At 34.1% G+C, this 13,634-nt stretch overlaps 1 protein-coding gene across 1 annotated transcript; it reads left to right on the top strand.

The window, feature by feature from the left end:
* Positions 1-1,754: 1,754 nt before the first annotated feature.
* Positions 1,755-8,981, top strand: LOC112525764 (protein transport protein SEC23). Its single transcript, XM_025136022.1, has 6 exons — positions 1,755-1,868; positions 3,665-4,201; positions 4,371-6,191; positions 7,311-7,427; positions 7,526-7,597; positions 8,500-8,981. The coding sequence occupies exons 2-6, from the start codon at positions 3,728-3,730 to the stop codon at positions 8,635-8,637; spliced, it is 2,622 nt and encodes an 873-aa protein (XP_024991790.1). The 5' UTR covers positions 1,755-1,868; positions 3,665-3,727; the 3' UTR covers positions 8,638-8,981.
* Positions 8,982-13,634: the final 4,653 nt, after the last annotated feature.

Genomic DNA, 13,634 nt, shown 5'->3' with positions numbered 1-13,634 from the left:
TGGGAAACCAACTTGCAAAATAATTATAGAAAAATAACTAAAATTCATTTCTTTTCAAAAATTAATGCAATAAAATCTATTTTTCATTTCAAATCTCGTTTTTTAAATTCAAATATCAAATTGAAGATTTTTCGAAAAAAATCCAAATTACCACGATAAAAATTGTTTTTTACTAATGCAATAAAAAATCAATTTAATAGAAAAAAATTAATTGAAGCAATAAAAAATAAATATTAAATATCACATTCAAGATTTTCATATCTAACCAATCTGTGTCAATATTAAAGTTTAAATCAAATTTGGCAAATCCAACCAAAAGTTTGATAGAGACACTTAAATTATCTGTTACCTGTTTAACAGATCAATCAGACCCTTAAATAAACAAAAAGTTCGATAGAGACCCCTAAATGACGATTTTAAAAGTTGGTTCCCCAAAATAGGAATCAGGTGAAAGTTGGTTCCATTTTGGTGTAATTTTCCCATTTTTCTATAATTATTTTGCAAGTTGGTTCCCCAAAATAGGAATCAGGTGAAAGTTGGTTCCATTTTGGTGTAATTTTCCCATTTTTCTATAATTATTTTGCAAGTTAGTTCCCTAAAACAATAATTAGGTGCAAGTTGGTTCCCCAAAATCACGATTTTGAAAGTTGGTTCCCCAAAATATAAATCAGGTGAAAGTTGGTTCCCCAAAATGACGATTTTGAAAGTTCGTTCCCCAAAATAGGAATCATGTGAAAGTTGGTTCTATTTTGGTGCAATTTTCCCTTTTTATTATAATTTAATTTAACATAACGAAGTAATTTAATTTAGGTTTAATAATATAATTTTTTATAAAGATAATAATCAAGTATTTTGTTAGAAGTCAATAATTATCTTAATTATATTTTATATTTAAAATAAAATATTTATTATTTATTTGATTATGCTTATCTGCAGTTAGTTACACGAATTCAAACATGAAGCTTTAATAAGTTATACTTATATAAAATTTACTTATAATCTTGAATTGTAAGTAATATACATCAATAAATAGTACTTCATACATAAAAAAATGATTTTTAATTTTTACTTATAATCTTGAATTTTAAGTAATATATATCAATAAACAATACTTCATACATAATCAAATATTTTGTTAGAAGTCAATGATTATCCTAATTATATTTTATATTTAAAATGAAATATTTATCATTTATTTGATTATGCTTATCTGGAGTTAGTTCCACGAATTCAAACATGAAGCTTTAATAAGTTGTACTTACATATAAATTACTTATAATTTTGAATTTTAAGTAATATATATCAATAAACAGTACTTCATACATAAAAAATGGTTTTTAATTTACCCAGGTAAGCGCTTACCAAGTCACATTACCTTACCGGATGAATATGGTAAGGACCAAGAATCTTACCCGATAAGTAGGAGACAATGATCGGGAGTCTTACCCGGTAAGTGAGGATGATGACTCTTATCATAGTAAAAGCTTACTAGGTAAATTGTTGCATACAATGCCGTTTTAGTGGATAAAAGTTTTACCCGATAAGTAAATAATAATGTTAAATTTTACTGATAAACGATTATCGGATAAGTGTTTGATAAACGACCCTGAGTGTTTGGTAAAGGGATAGTGTTATGTGTATATATAAGTACAAATATCGTTTGGACAAATTTTGTTGGTCAATAATCGATCAAAATCGTTCAGACCTGATACCACCACTTACTTACGAAATTGCCCACCCTTCTCCCCCATTTCCTTTTTTTTTATATCTCCGACATACCTCAAGAACGTCTTGATTCTTCCGAGTCTTCTTCTCTTCACCGATCCTTCAGCCGAAAATTCTTCAATTCTACGTCTTCGAATCTTCAAGTAAGATTCTTTTCATTCTTTAACCTTTCATTCGATTTTAGGGTATTGTTTCTTTTCCAATTTTGCGTTACTTTCGCCAAGGGTTTTGCTTCTAGTAAGATTTTTCAACAAGGGTCTTGTTTCATGGATTTGATTTCATTCGATTTCCCCCTAATTTGTGCCTGCTCGAATGCTTGATCAAGGGTTTTCGTTTTGAAGATCTTAATTTTATATAGGGTTTTGAGTATTTGCATTTGGAGATCTGATACTTATATAATTTGTAGTTCAATTTGATGACTCTCTAGAAATGCACATGCTCGATCATCTGAATTATGCGAGAAAAGGTAGCTGTTACTGGCCCCATTTGACAGAATTCCCCCCTGATTAATTATGCGTATAAAATAGCGAAGTTATTTGCTTTAACATGATGCTGTGGCGAGCAGATTATATTTTCGTTGAATTCTACTAAATCTATCGTCAGGTATTCACACACACACATCTTTTCTTTTTCAGACATTGTAGGGAAACGAAAACATAATTGGTTCTATTGCTGCTTTTGTTTTCTGTAGTAACTGTATGATTCACCATTTATGAATCTTCTCTTACTTGCTTCCATCCAAATATTCGCAATAAATCAAATTTTTGTAGTTTTAGGTTGGTCATTGCACTTGGCACCCACGTTCTTAGCTTTTCAGATTTACCGTCAATTAAGTTCAGTAGACATCATTGAACTCAAAGTTAATGAAGGGGAGATAGAGATGTTTGTGTGTGTATCGGAAGTTGGACTTATGAAGGTTTGGTTTTCTAATGATCATTAGCGAATTCATTAAGACCAATTGGCCATTTTAGTAGTGATCAAGATACAAGGAGGTACTTTGAGCAGTGGGCTGATGTTTGATAAATAACTGTGCAACTATTGTACATGTGCGAGTGTGTGTCTGTTTTGATGAAGAGCTTTAACGTTCTTTGCACTAAAAACCTTTCTAAAGGATTTAGGATATATGGGGTGGCTTACTTATTTACCCTTGTAAACACTTGAAACCCATCAAATTTTATCACCTGGGTGGGGTATTGCCTTGGTTACTAATTTGATCATAACTTGTGTGACCAAGTAATGATAGTGTACAACCAACAATGGGGGGTATTAATTTAATGTTCTTTTCTGGACAAACTTCAGGCGCAAGCAATGGTTAGTATGAGTTGTGGTTGCAAGAAGAACTTTCCATGATATAAATTATAATTGGATTGAACTGCTAAAGCTTGACTTGCATGGAGCACATTTCTTTTCAAGAAATGTAATAACTGATTAGGAAAAGTTTGTTGGTTGTATTTTGGCTTTCAGTTGTGTAAATGTGGTGCAGAGAATTTTGGTTTTTTAGGATTGATACCTATGTTTATTACATCAAGATGGAATTATGTATCTTTGATTCAATTACTATTATTTGAGGAATAACCCAATTTGATTAAATTTAGTATTTATATAATTCAGCAGTTTGTATTCCTTCCATTAATTCTTCTGTTTCTATGTTGTGTTTATTTATAATTCTGGTTACCAAATTGCTAAGTAACTGCTAAAGAAATGCTTCAATTTGGGAATTATGCTGCGATAAAATCATTCAACATTTATCATTCTGTATTATCAAACAATTTCTTGTTCAAAATGTAACCAGAGTTACTTGATAATTTTGTGTCATATGATGGTTATTGAGAACATTTATGAAATAATTATTTTTCATTCAACACCAACTCCAAACAGATCCTAATTCATCCACACCTTTTATTTATGTATCACTTATTTATTTAGTTTCATCAAACAGGTCCTTAGTTTCAGCAATTCAAGAAATCTTGATCCTAAGGTCTAGGTTCACATATGAGCTGCAATGGCCGACCAGCCTAATTTTTCTGCTGGATACTCTGTTGGAATCACCCCCTCCACCCCTGAGGCACAATCACGTAGACCAGATACCAAATTGACTCCTCCTCCTTTCACCCCGCCCCCGGGTCCCAGATTTGCACCACCCAATGTGCAAACAAACCAACTACTTTCCCCTTCCATCAAGCCCTCACAACTGTCTTTATCTGCAAATGGAATTAGAACGGGGAGCTCTCCACATTTGAGCACTCCGCCAGGACCTCCTGTATTTTCTTCACCGGTACAACCTGCTGCAGTGCCATTTCGAACATCTCCAGCAACTCCTCAACCAGTTGCATTCTCTGCAGTTCCATCCTTATCTGCCTCGCCCCCTTCAAACTTTTCAGATGGGGCAAATGAGTTTCAGCGTCAGGTTTTGAGTGACACAGAGGACATGGTGTCACTTTCTGATGCACCAAATGTTCTACTCTCAGCACGTAAGGTATTCTTTAAACCCGTTCCTTTAATCGTATTTCCCCAAGAACATTTTACTTTATCTCCATGTTTTATCTTGAGATATTGAATCATCATTCTTCAGAATTGGCTATCCATGGCAAAATGAAAGATTTTACTTACGTACCACTTTTGTTTCCCACACTTGGTCTATGTAGGTACTGAAACAAAAGAAATTGATGAATGTACCCAGCTTGGGTTTTGGGGCTTTGGTTTCTCCTGGGAGGGAGGTTTTGCTTGGTCCTCAAATAATTCAACGGGATCCTCATCGTTGTCAAAATTGTGGAGCTTATGCAAATCTTTATTGCAACATCTTACTTGGATCAGGGCAGTGGCAATGTGTAATTTGCCGAAATCTGAATGGAAGTGAAGGTGAATACATAGCTTCCAGTAAGGAAGAGCTTCTTAATCTACCAGAGCTTGCATTTCCAATGGTTGATTTTGTTCAAACTGGGAACAGAAGACCTGGTTTTGTTCCCGTGTCTGACTCAAGAATGTCAGCACCTATTGTTCTTGTAGTAGATGATTGTTTGGACGAACCCCATCTCCAACATTTACAGAGCTCCTTACATGCATTTGTAGACTCACTTTCTCCCACAACAAGAATCGGGATTGTATCATATGGACGCACGGTTTCAGTGTATGATCTCTCTGAAGGATCAATTGCATCTGCTGACTTATTGCCTGGTAATGTTTCTCCAAATCAAGAATCTTTGAAACAACTGGTTTATGGAACCGGGGTTTATTTGTCTCCTATTCATGCTTCCTTACCTGTGGCACACTCGATATTTTCATCATTGAGGCCATATAAGCTAAATCTCCCTGAAGCATCTAGAGATCGTTGCATGGGGGCTGCAATAGAGGTTGCATTGGCCATTATTCAAGGACCATCCGCTGAAATGTCACAGGGAGTTGTAAAAAAGCCTGGAGGTAGTAGTAGAATCATAGTCTGTGCTGGAGGACCAAACACGTATGGTCCCGGTTCAGTCCCGCATTCTTTTAGTCATCCAAACTATCCCCATATGGAAAAAACCGCATTAAAGTGGATGGAACATTTGGGTCGTGAAGCTCATAGGCGTAATACACTAATTGATATCTTATGTGCTGGAACATGCCCAGTAAGAGTTCCTATTCTGCAACCCCTTGTGAAAGCATCTGGCGGCATTTTGATTCTTCATGACGACTTTGGTGAAGCTTTCGGTGTGAATTTGCAGAGAGCATCCACTCGGGCAGCGGGTTCTCATGGTTTGATGGAAATCCGTTGTTCTGATGATATAACGGTTTCTCAAGTTATAGGCCCAGGAGAGGAGGCGCATACAGATAACCATGAAGCTTTTAAGAACGATAATTCGGTCTCGATACAAATGCTAAGCGTGGAAGAAACACAGTGTTTTGCAGTGTCGATGGAGACACATGGAAATATCAAAAGCGATTATGTTTATTTTCAATTTGGGATTTTCTTCTCGAATTTATATCAAGCTGATATCATAAGGGTGATTACTGTTAGATTGCCCACAGTGGATAGTATTTCATCTTACCTTGATAGTGTTCAAGATGAAGTGGCTGCAGTCCTTATTGCCAAAAGGAGTCTTTTGCGAGCCAAAAACTTCTCCGATGCAATTGATGTGCGAAAGACGGTAGATGAAAGAATTAAAGACATTACTAATAGATTTGGATCCCAATTGCCCAAGTCGAAGCTTTATCAATTTCCGAAGGAGCTATCCTACTTACCTGAGTTACTATTCCATCTTAGGAGGGGTCCACTTTTAGGTAGCATTCTTGGTCATGAGGACGAAAGGTCTGTTTTGCGGGATATCTTTTTGAATGCATCCTTTGATTTATCTCTCCGAATGGTGGCTCCTAGATGTCTTATGCACCGTGAAGGGGGCACTTTTGAGGAGCTGCCGGCTCATGACCTTGCAATGCAATCTGATGCAGCTGTTGTTCTTGATCATGGGACTGATGTCTTTATTTGGTTGGTAAGCAACTTACCTTATTACTCTCTCTCTCTCTCTCTCTCTCTCTATATATATATATATATATATATATATATATATAGGTCAGGTTCAGGGGAAAACCGCAGAAAAATGAAAAATTGATGAACACCCTAGGCATCATTCATCTGGACGGTATGCACATGTGCATACAAGTAATTTGTAGGCAATTTGTCCGGTATGCATATGTGCATAACATGCACACGTGCATAAAAACCAAGAAATAACTTTAATTACTTGAAGGCGCATATGCATACTGTCCAGATGAATGATTACCAGGATGCTCCTTGTTTTTGGGGTTTTCCCATGAACCTCTCCCCCCCCCTCTCTCATATATATATATATATATATATATCCTTGGATCAAGCACTTGTATGTTGGATATCTTTTTTTTTGTCCTAGGTCTTCTCTTCCAACTCCTCCAATTGTTAAAAATATACATTTATTTGTAGCTTACCAGAAGTTACAATTCACCTACACTCATGCAAACTTGTTCATAGCTCCTTTGGAAGAAAATAGAGTGAAAACGATTCCATTCCTTGCTTTTGGATGGCAATATTATATCGAAAACTAGTTTGGATCTTAGGGAAACATAATTTGGAAATATTAGTAAAAGAAATAAGTTCTCGTCTTCAAATTTTCTGTTTATTGCCTTTTTTTTCCTTCTCCTTTTTCTTTTTTGCTTTGGTTTTTAAGTCTATCCCTCAACGCCTTTTAAACTGTCATAATAACCTTTGGTTTCTTTTTTGCCTGATTAATCTGGATATATCTGATCCATACTACTGGTTAACGTCAAACTAGTTACATTTCTTAGGAAAATAAAGACATTTAAGTTAGTATACAGTCTCTCTCTCTATATAATCACTAACGGTCTTAAAAAGATAAATGGTGACGAGTTTGATGGTTGTAAAACTTATGACCAAAAAACAATCAACCTCCTCCCCTCAACAAAGAAAAATGAAAAATAATCAAGAAACTATCCGAAGTTGGAATCAAGAAACTACAAATCTGTCTCTGTATACCTGTGTTCTTCATAACCCATTATCTTTTAGTAGGAAGATGTAAAATTATTCTAATCTTTTACTGTTGGTGAGTTCAACTTAGGGTGCTGAACTTGCGGCCCAGGAAGGAAGAAGTGCAGCAGCTCTAGCGGCCTGCAGAACGTTGGCAGAAGAACTGACAGAGATGAGATTCCCAGCTCCTAGAATTCTTGCATTCAAAGTAATATTTCAATCCGATAACTTGTATTCCTCAAACCATCATAACTAGTATTTTATAGAAGAAAGTAACTTTTTTATGGGAAAACTGGTTTGTAACAGGAGGGCAGCTCTCAAGCAAGGTATTTCGTGTCTCGGCTAATCCCTGCACACAAGGACCCTCCCTATGAGCAAGTGAGTGGATCATAATCGTGTTGGTTTTCCGTCATTCTTGTGCAGAAAAGTGGCAAATAAACTAAAGAGCTTCCACAATTTTTCATTAAAGCTTTTTCTGAAAAGTGGGTCCCACGAGCTTAGGTGGCACTTTGAGAGCTTGTGCCGTTACAAGCAAAAAGATGAAATTTGTTGTCATGAGCTTTTTCACAATATGATGTGGCCAATAAGCTCTTCAAAAACCGCTCCAAAAAGCTCTATTGTGGATGCTCTAATCTAATCACATTATAAGGGCTTGTTTGTTAGCAACTTAATAAGCTTAATAAGACTCATAGCTTATTCGATTAAAAATACGTTTCTTCCATCTATGAAAAAACCCTCCCAAACAAAAAACCTTCCTTATCTATACAAACAGATTAATTGAGACAGAGCTTTATTCATACAGAACTTGATGAAAAATCAACCAAACAACCTCTAAGTGTAGACTTTTATCTGCGTTTCTCCCTTTCACACACTTTAACGACTACTGACGTACATTTTACCCTCCCAGATGCCACCTCTTGGTGGGATGGTGGGATATACCGGCGTCGTTTGGTTTTTAACTTTTTTTACACTAAGTGGATACTTTTATCTGTATTTCTTCCTTTCACACACTTTTAACAACCTGTCTAGAGGTCAGGTCTTCACACATCTTACCCTCCGAGACACCACCTTTTGGTGGGATATACTGGAGTCATTCGGTTTTTAACCTTTTTTACACTAAGTGGATATTTTTATTTGTATTTCTTTCTTTCACACACTTTAACAAACACTCTACTCTTTAGGGATAGAGGTCAGATCTGCATACGTTTTACCTCCGGGCGGGATATACTGGGCTCATTTGGTTTGGTTTATTTACACTAAGTGGGAACTTTTGTTCACAGGAAGCAAGATTTCCGCAGCTTAGAACATTGAGTACAGAAGAAAGAACAAAGTTGAAAAGCAGTTTTATTCACTTTGATGAACCAAGCTTCTGTGAATGGATGCGGAGTCTGAAAGTATTGGCACCCGAACCAAGCTAAGCATTTCAAATTCAATCCCAAACAAACATCAAAATTTCTCTTTTTTTCTTTCTTTGTTTTTGTTGAGCAGCTGGACAGAGCGGTTAGGATTCGTTTTTTTCTAATTTTGTTTACATTTGATTTGGGTGCCGAAATGGGGCAATGGAAGAAATAAGTAGGAAGACAGGGAAACAGAAGAAAAGGAAGTTGACTTTTGATCTTCAAAATTATGACTTTTCTATGGATGATTGATTCCCTTTGTCTTCTGGGCTTAAATTTTTTGGCAGCTTTAGATTCCTGCTTGTGGAATGCCTTTGAAATGTTGGAAACAAGATGCAATACCCCCAAACCAAAGGTTTAACAGTATCTAGATCCCAATCCAGCCTTGTTAGAGAGAGAGTGTGTGTGTGTATATATATATATATATATATATATATATATGATTTGGTTCATGTGAGACTAATCTGTTTTTGTGAGATTACCTTTTACACTTGAAATTTCACAGCAAAACTCTGTGAAGGTAAAAAAAGCCAAACCTTCACAGCAAAAATAGTGAACGTTACTTTCACAACGTTCTGCTGTGAAGGTTCAAGTGTAAAAAAGTGGTCTCACGGGTCTCAGGAAAACAAACTGGTCTTTCGTGAACCCAACCCTATATATATATATAGACTTGGGATCATGTGAGACCAGCCTGTTTTCATGAGACCACCTTTTTACACTTGAAACTTCACAGCAAAATGTTGTGAAGGTGACTTTTTTTTAACCTTCACAGTGTTTTTGTTGTGAAGTTTCAAGTGTAAAAATGTGGTCTCACGAAAACAGGCTGGTCTCACGTCAATATATATAGGTATATATAATTATTCATTACTTCCCAAAGAAATTGTATTCTTCAATGCACAAAGGGAAGTAATAAGAACTTGTGATGCATTTGGGGTTTGTGTTTGGTCCTACATCATTTGCAAGCTTAAGAGCATGTGCAATGGGGTTTAAACTGCTTAATCGGCAGGAGCATTAACCGGTTGTAATTTGGTTTGGTCCTTGTTGGTCCCTTATAACCGGTCCTAGTCGTAACGGGTGCATTGTTGGTCCCTTATAATCAGTCCTAGTTGTAACGGGTGCATCTAAAAAAACGTAACTAGGGTTAAAGATGGTCAAAAATCAGTCTCTTTAACAAACATAATTTAAAATGAGATTTTGTTTACCATTTATTTATTACTCATTTTGTTACGTGTTATAATGTAATGGGTAGGATAGGATATGGATGAGAGTTTATAAAATGGATAATTACTCATTCCGTTACCCGCTATTTTGAGTTGATAGGGTAACAAAATTGTTTTTACCCTACCTGTTGCTAGCCCTAAACCGTGGGTAGGCTGACAAAGCGTACAAATTACTCCATTACCCCATCCACGTAAAATAACGAGTAAATAAATGAATTATCCATATCTATGTCCTGCTTATTTAAATTGCGGGTAATGGAACAGGTTACAGATAAATAGTAAAGAAAAATCATTTTAAACTACAAATAATATCGTCAGAAATCAAACTTATGAGTAAAACATTAATTTATAAATATAGTAATGATTTTATATCTAATTTTTTTTATAAAACATTTGAACACTGTAATGTTATTCTAAATATCTATACTATATTATAAAGTATTTGAGAAAAACACTTAAAAACTATTTTTTATGCATGAAGTACTGTTTATTAATGCATATTACTTAAAATTCAAGATTACAAGTAATTTTGCATAAATACAACTTATTAAAACTCAAATTTTAAATCCGTGTAACTAACTGGGGATAAAGATAATAAAATACATGATAAACATTCATTTTGAATATTGAAAATTTAAATTATAATTAAAATAATTATTGAGTTCTAATTTAATTATTATCTTTATAAAAAATTATATTATTAAATCAAAAATAAATTACTTTGTAATTAAATTTAAGAAGTTACACACAAAAAAAAAAACGAGAACTATATATAATTAATTTGATATTAATATCAATTTATTTATTTATTTTGTAAATTTTTATGTTATTTTCGAATTTATATTTTATTCAAAAATAAAAACATTATCGTCTTCTCAAAACCACATAAAATCGTATTATATCGATTGAGACAGAATAAAAACTAAACATTAAAATGAATATTTATCTCTCTGCATTGCGCGAATATCCTTCTAGTAATTATAAATATATTCTTTTAGAAACAACATTTCTTTTTGTTATCTTTATTTTTCCGATCCTTTTTTTCCCTAATTTAATCATCATGATCTCATTTACTCAATAAAAATAAAAATTATAATTGATAAATTTGATAACATTCTAAAGAAAGTATTAATATTACATGTATATATAGAGAGAGACTTGAGATCATGTGAGACCAAAGATTTTTCGTGAGACTCATAAGACCAATTCTTAACCCTTGGATTTTATCTACAATCTGAACATTCATAATCACAAAATTGCCACGAGACTTCTCAATAATCACAAAATTGCCACCGTGCAACTTTAGACCATTAGATCATTAACTTATAAAGTTGATCAATGAACATAAATTGGTCTTACGGGTCTCACGAAAACCATTTGTCTCACGTGAACCCAACCCTACCTACATACACACACATATAGGGGTCCAATCAAGGGAAAACTCGATTGTTTGTGATAACTGTGAGATTCAATCTCAACAACACATTATTAATAATCAATGATTATTATTAAACATATTAATTTTGGTAATTATTCATTAATTTTCAAATAATTTAAATTTACTGATAATATATAGGGGTAAATTAGTCTTTTTAAAATCTCTCTCATCTCTCCCCCTCTTTCTCTCTGACCAAGAATTTCTAACAGTAAAACACAAAACAAATATGATACACGTTGTGATACCCAAGAATTTATAACAGTAAGACACAAAACCAATTGTGTTACACAGTGTGATACAACTGTGATAACGTTTTGAACATGAGTTGATAATAGATGTGATCTGAGTTTTAGGCCACACACAACCACAATGTGGTACACGACTGTGATACAATTTTGTTGAGATAATTAAGAAAACCGAATTTGATAACTATTAAATAAGAAAAATATTTAAATTATAATTAATTATTTTACTAAAACGCCATTTACCTATTAATTAAGGTAATACAATTAATAACATAATGTAACACCCCCAAACCATACATTGCATGTAACACATATTTCATACAAAAGAAACACATAATATTATCCCATTCAGGTCCCTTAGTACAARAATCTAATATGACCAAATACAAGGTCCAAAAATTCTAATACATCACTTGTACTAATCAATCACAACTATACATCAAAGCAGATCTTCAAGTAAAAATGTGTATATGAAAATATTAAATTTTCCCCTTTCCCTTACTGTCCGTACCTCCTGCAACACATAGTTAAAATCACAAAACGAGGGTTAGACCGAAAGGTCTAGTGAGATACCCAATTTATGTCATTTCAGGGTGAAAATCACCAAAATCTTTATGGAAAACAACATTTCATATATATAACAAATATATGAATAAATAAGAATATAATACTAGATCTTTTCCACACTTCAAACAAAGTGTTTAGCTATATAAATCTCATACCTCAGAACCAATCAGGTTTCACATAATGCCACTTTTAAACCTTTTCAAATCAAAACAAGGTTTAAATAAAGTTTTAGGCTAAACCTGATGTTTTCTCCTCAATAACATCCAGACTATGATTTTCAATAAGAACCTTGATTCTAAATCTTTACATCACAAAGAAATAAAGATTCCAGACCACGGTAGTCTTAAGGGATATAATAGAAAGAGTTATATCATACAATACACATGCAAATGCCACCCTTATATCCAAATGTACACCTCTCCTTGATATGCCACCCTTATATCCAAATGTACACCTCTCCTTGATATGCCACCCATATCCCATGGTACACCTCTCCTTGATATGCCACCCTTATCACATGGTACACCTCTCCTTGATATGCCACCCTTATTTCCTCATCAAAACTTTTCATAAAACAATTCCAAACAGACCGCAGCCAATGGAATTATTATTTATTAATCCAAAAATCATTTATATCAAATCTTCATTTTATGATAAAATCACAATTTCACAAGGCACAACTCAAATCCGGTCAACTTAACTTAGCCGGATTTCATCTCCGGTCAACAATCCGGATAACACATCGCATAAGCTTTGTCCGGTTAACACTTATAATTAAATCAACCTTTATCCGGACAACACACCGCATAAAGCTTGATCGATTTATCACTTGAAATCAAAATCAACATCTTTGTCCGGATATCAAGTCCGGACAACGCTCAATACTTGACCGATTAAAAATAATCCGGCCACCATTTGGTCGTATTCCTACTTCTCAGTTCAAAAAGATAACTATTCTTACCAATCATAACCCGCTCAACGTTTGATCGGTTTAAAATAATCCGGACAATACATCGTTTAACCTTTGTCCGATTTAAAGCAATCCAGACAATACATCATTTAACCTTTGTCCGATTTAAAGCAATTCGAACAAACCTTGTCCGGTTTAATACCCGGATAAAACACTTGAGCAAAAGACTGATTTCTTTCCAAAAATAAACAAAATTCATATAAACCAGTAATAATTTTATGCAAAAGAGTTTAGAAATTACTCACTTTAACAAGCTTTTGAAATCAAACACTTGAAATCAACTTGAATTTCCAGACAAGATATCCGGTCAATTTCTCTTCTCTTTTAAATCGCACAACAAGAAACTTAAAAGCAAGAAGAGAAAATATGGAGGCTCAACCTCCCTTTTATACTTTCCAAAAATAGGAAAGGCGGCTAACACAACCCCTTTTTCTCACAAAAACCCTTATGCATGCATGCATACACCTTGCACACACACACACACATACATACATACATACATACATACATACATACATACATACATACATACATACATACATACATACATACATACATATATATATATATATATATAC

Source organism: Cynara cardunculus (genome assembly GCF_001531365.2).
Source record: "Cynara cardunculus var. scolymus isolate 2C chromosome LG 13, CcrdV1, whole genome shotgun sequence".
In the NCBI taxonomy this organism is placed as follows: Eukaryota; Viridiplantae; Streptophyta; class Magnoliopsida; order Asterales; family Asteraceae; genus Cynara; species Cynara cardunculus.
This window is presented reverse-complemented; position numbering and strand designations above follow the sequence as displayed.

What these genes read in the sequence shown, in the direction of transcription:
- LOC112525764 (XM_025136022.1), top strand. Translation starts at nt 3,728, where the DNA reads ATGGCCGACCAGCCTAATTTTTCTGCTGGATACTCTGTTGGAATCACC. An exon ending in TTCTACTCTCAGCACGTAAG is followed by an intron (nt 4,202 to 4,370) that starts GTATTCTTTAAA and finishes TGGTCTATGTAG; the next exon opens with GTACTGAAACAAAAGAAATT. An exon ending in CTGATGTCTTTATTTGGTTG is followed by an intron (nt 6,192 to 7,310) that starts GTAAGCAACTTA and finishes AGTTCAACTTAG; the next exon opens with GGTGCTGAACTTGCGGCCCA.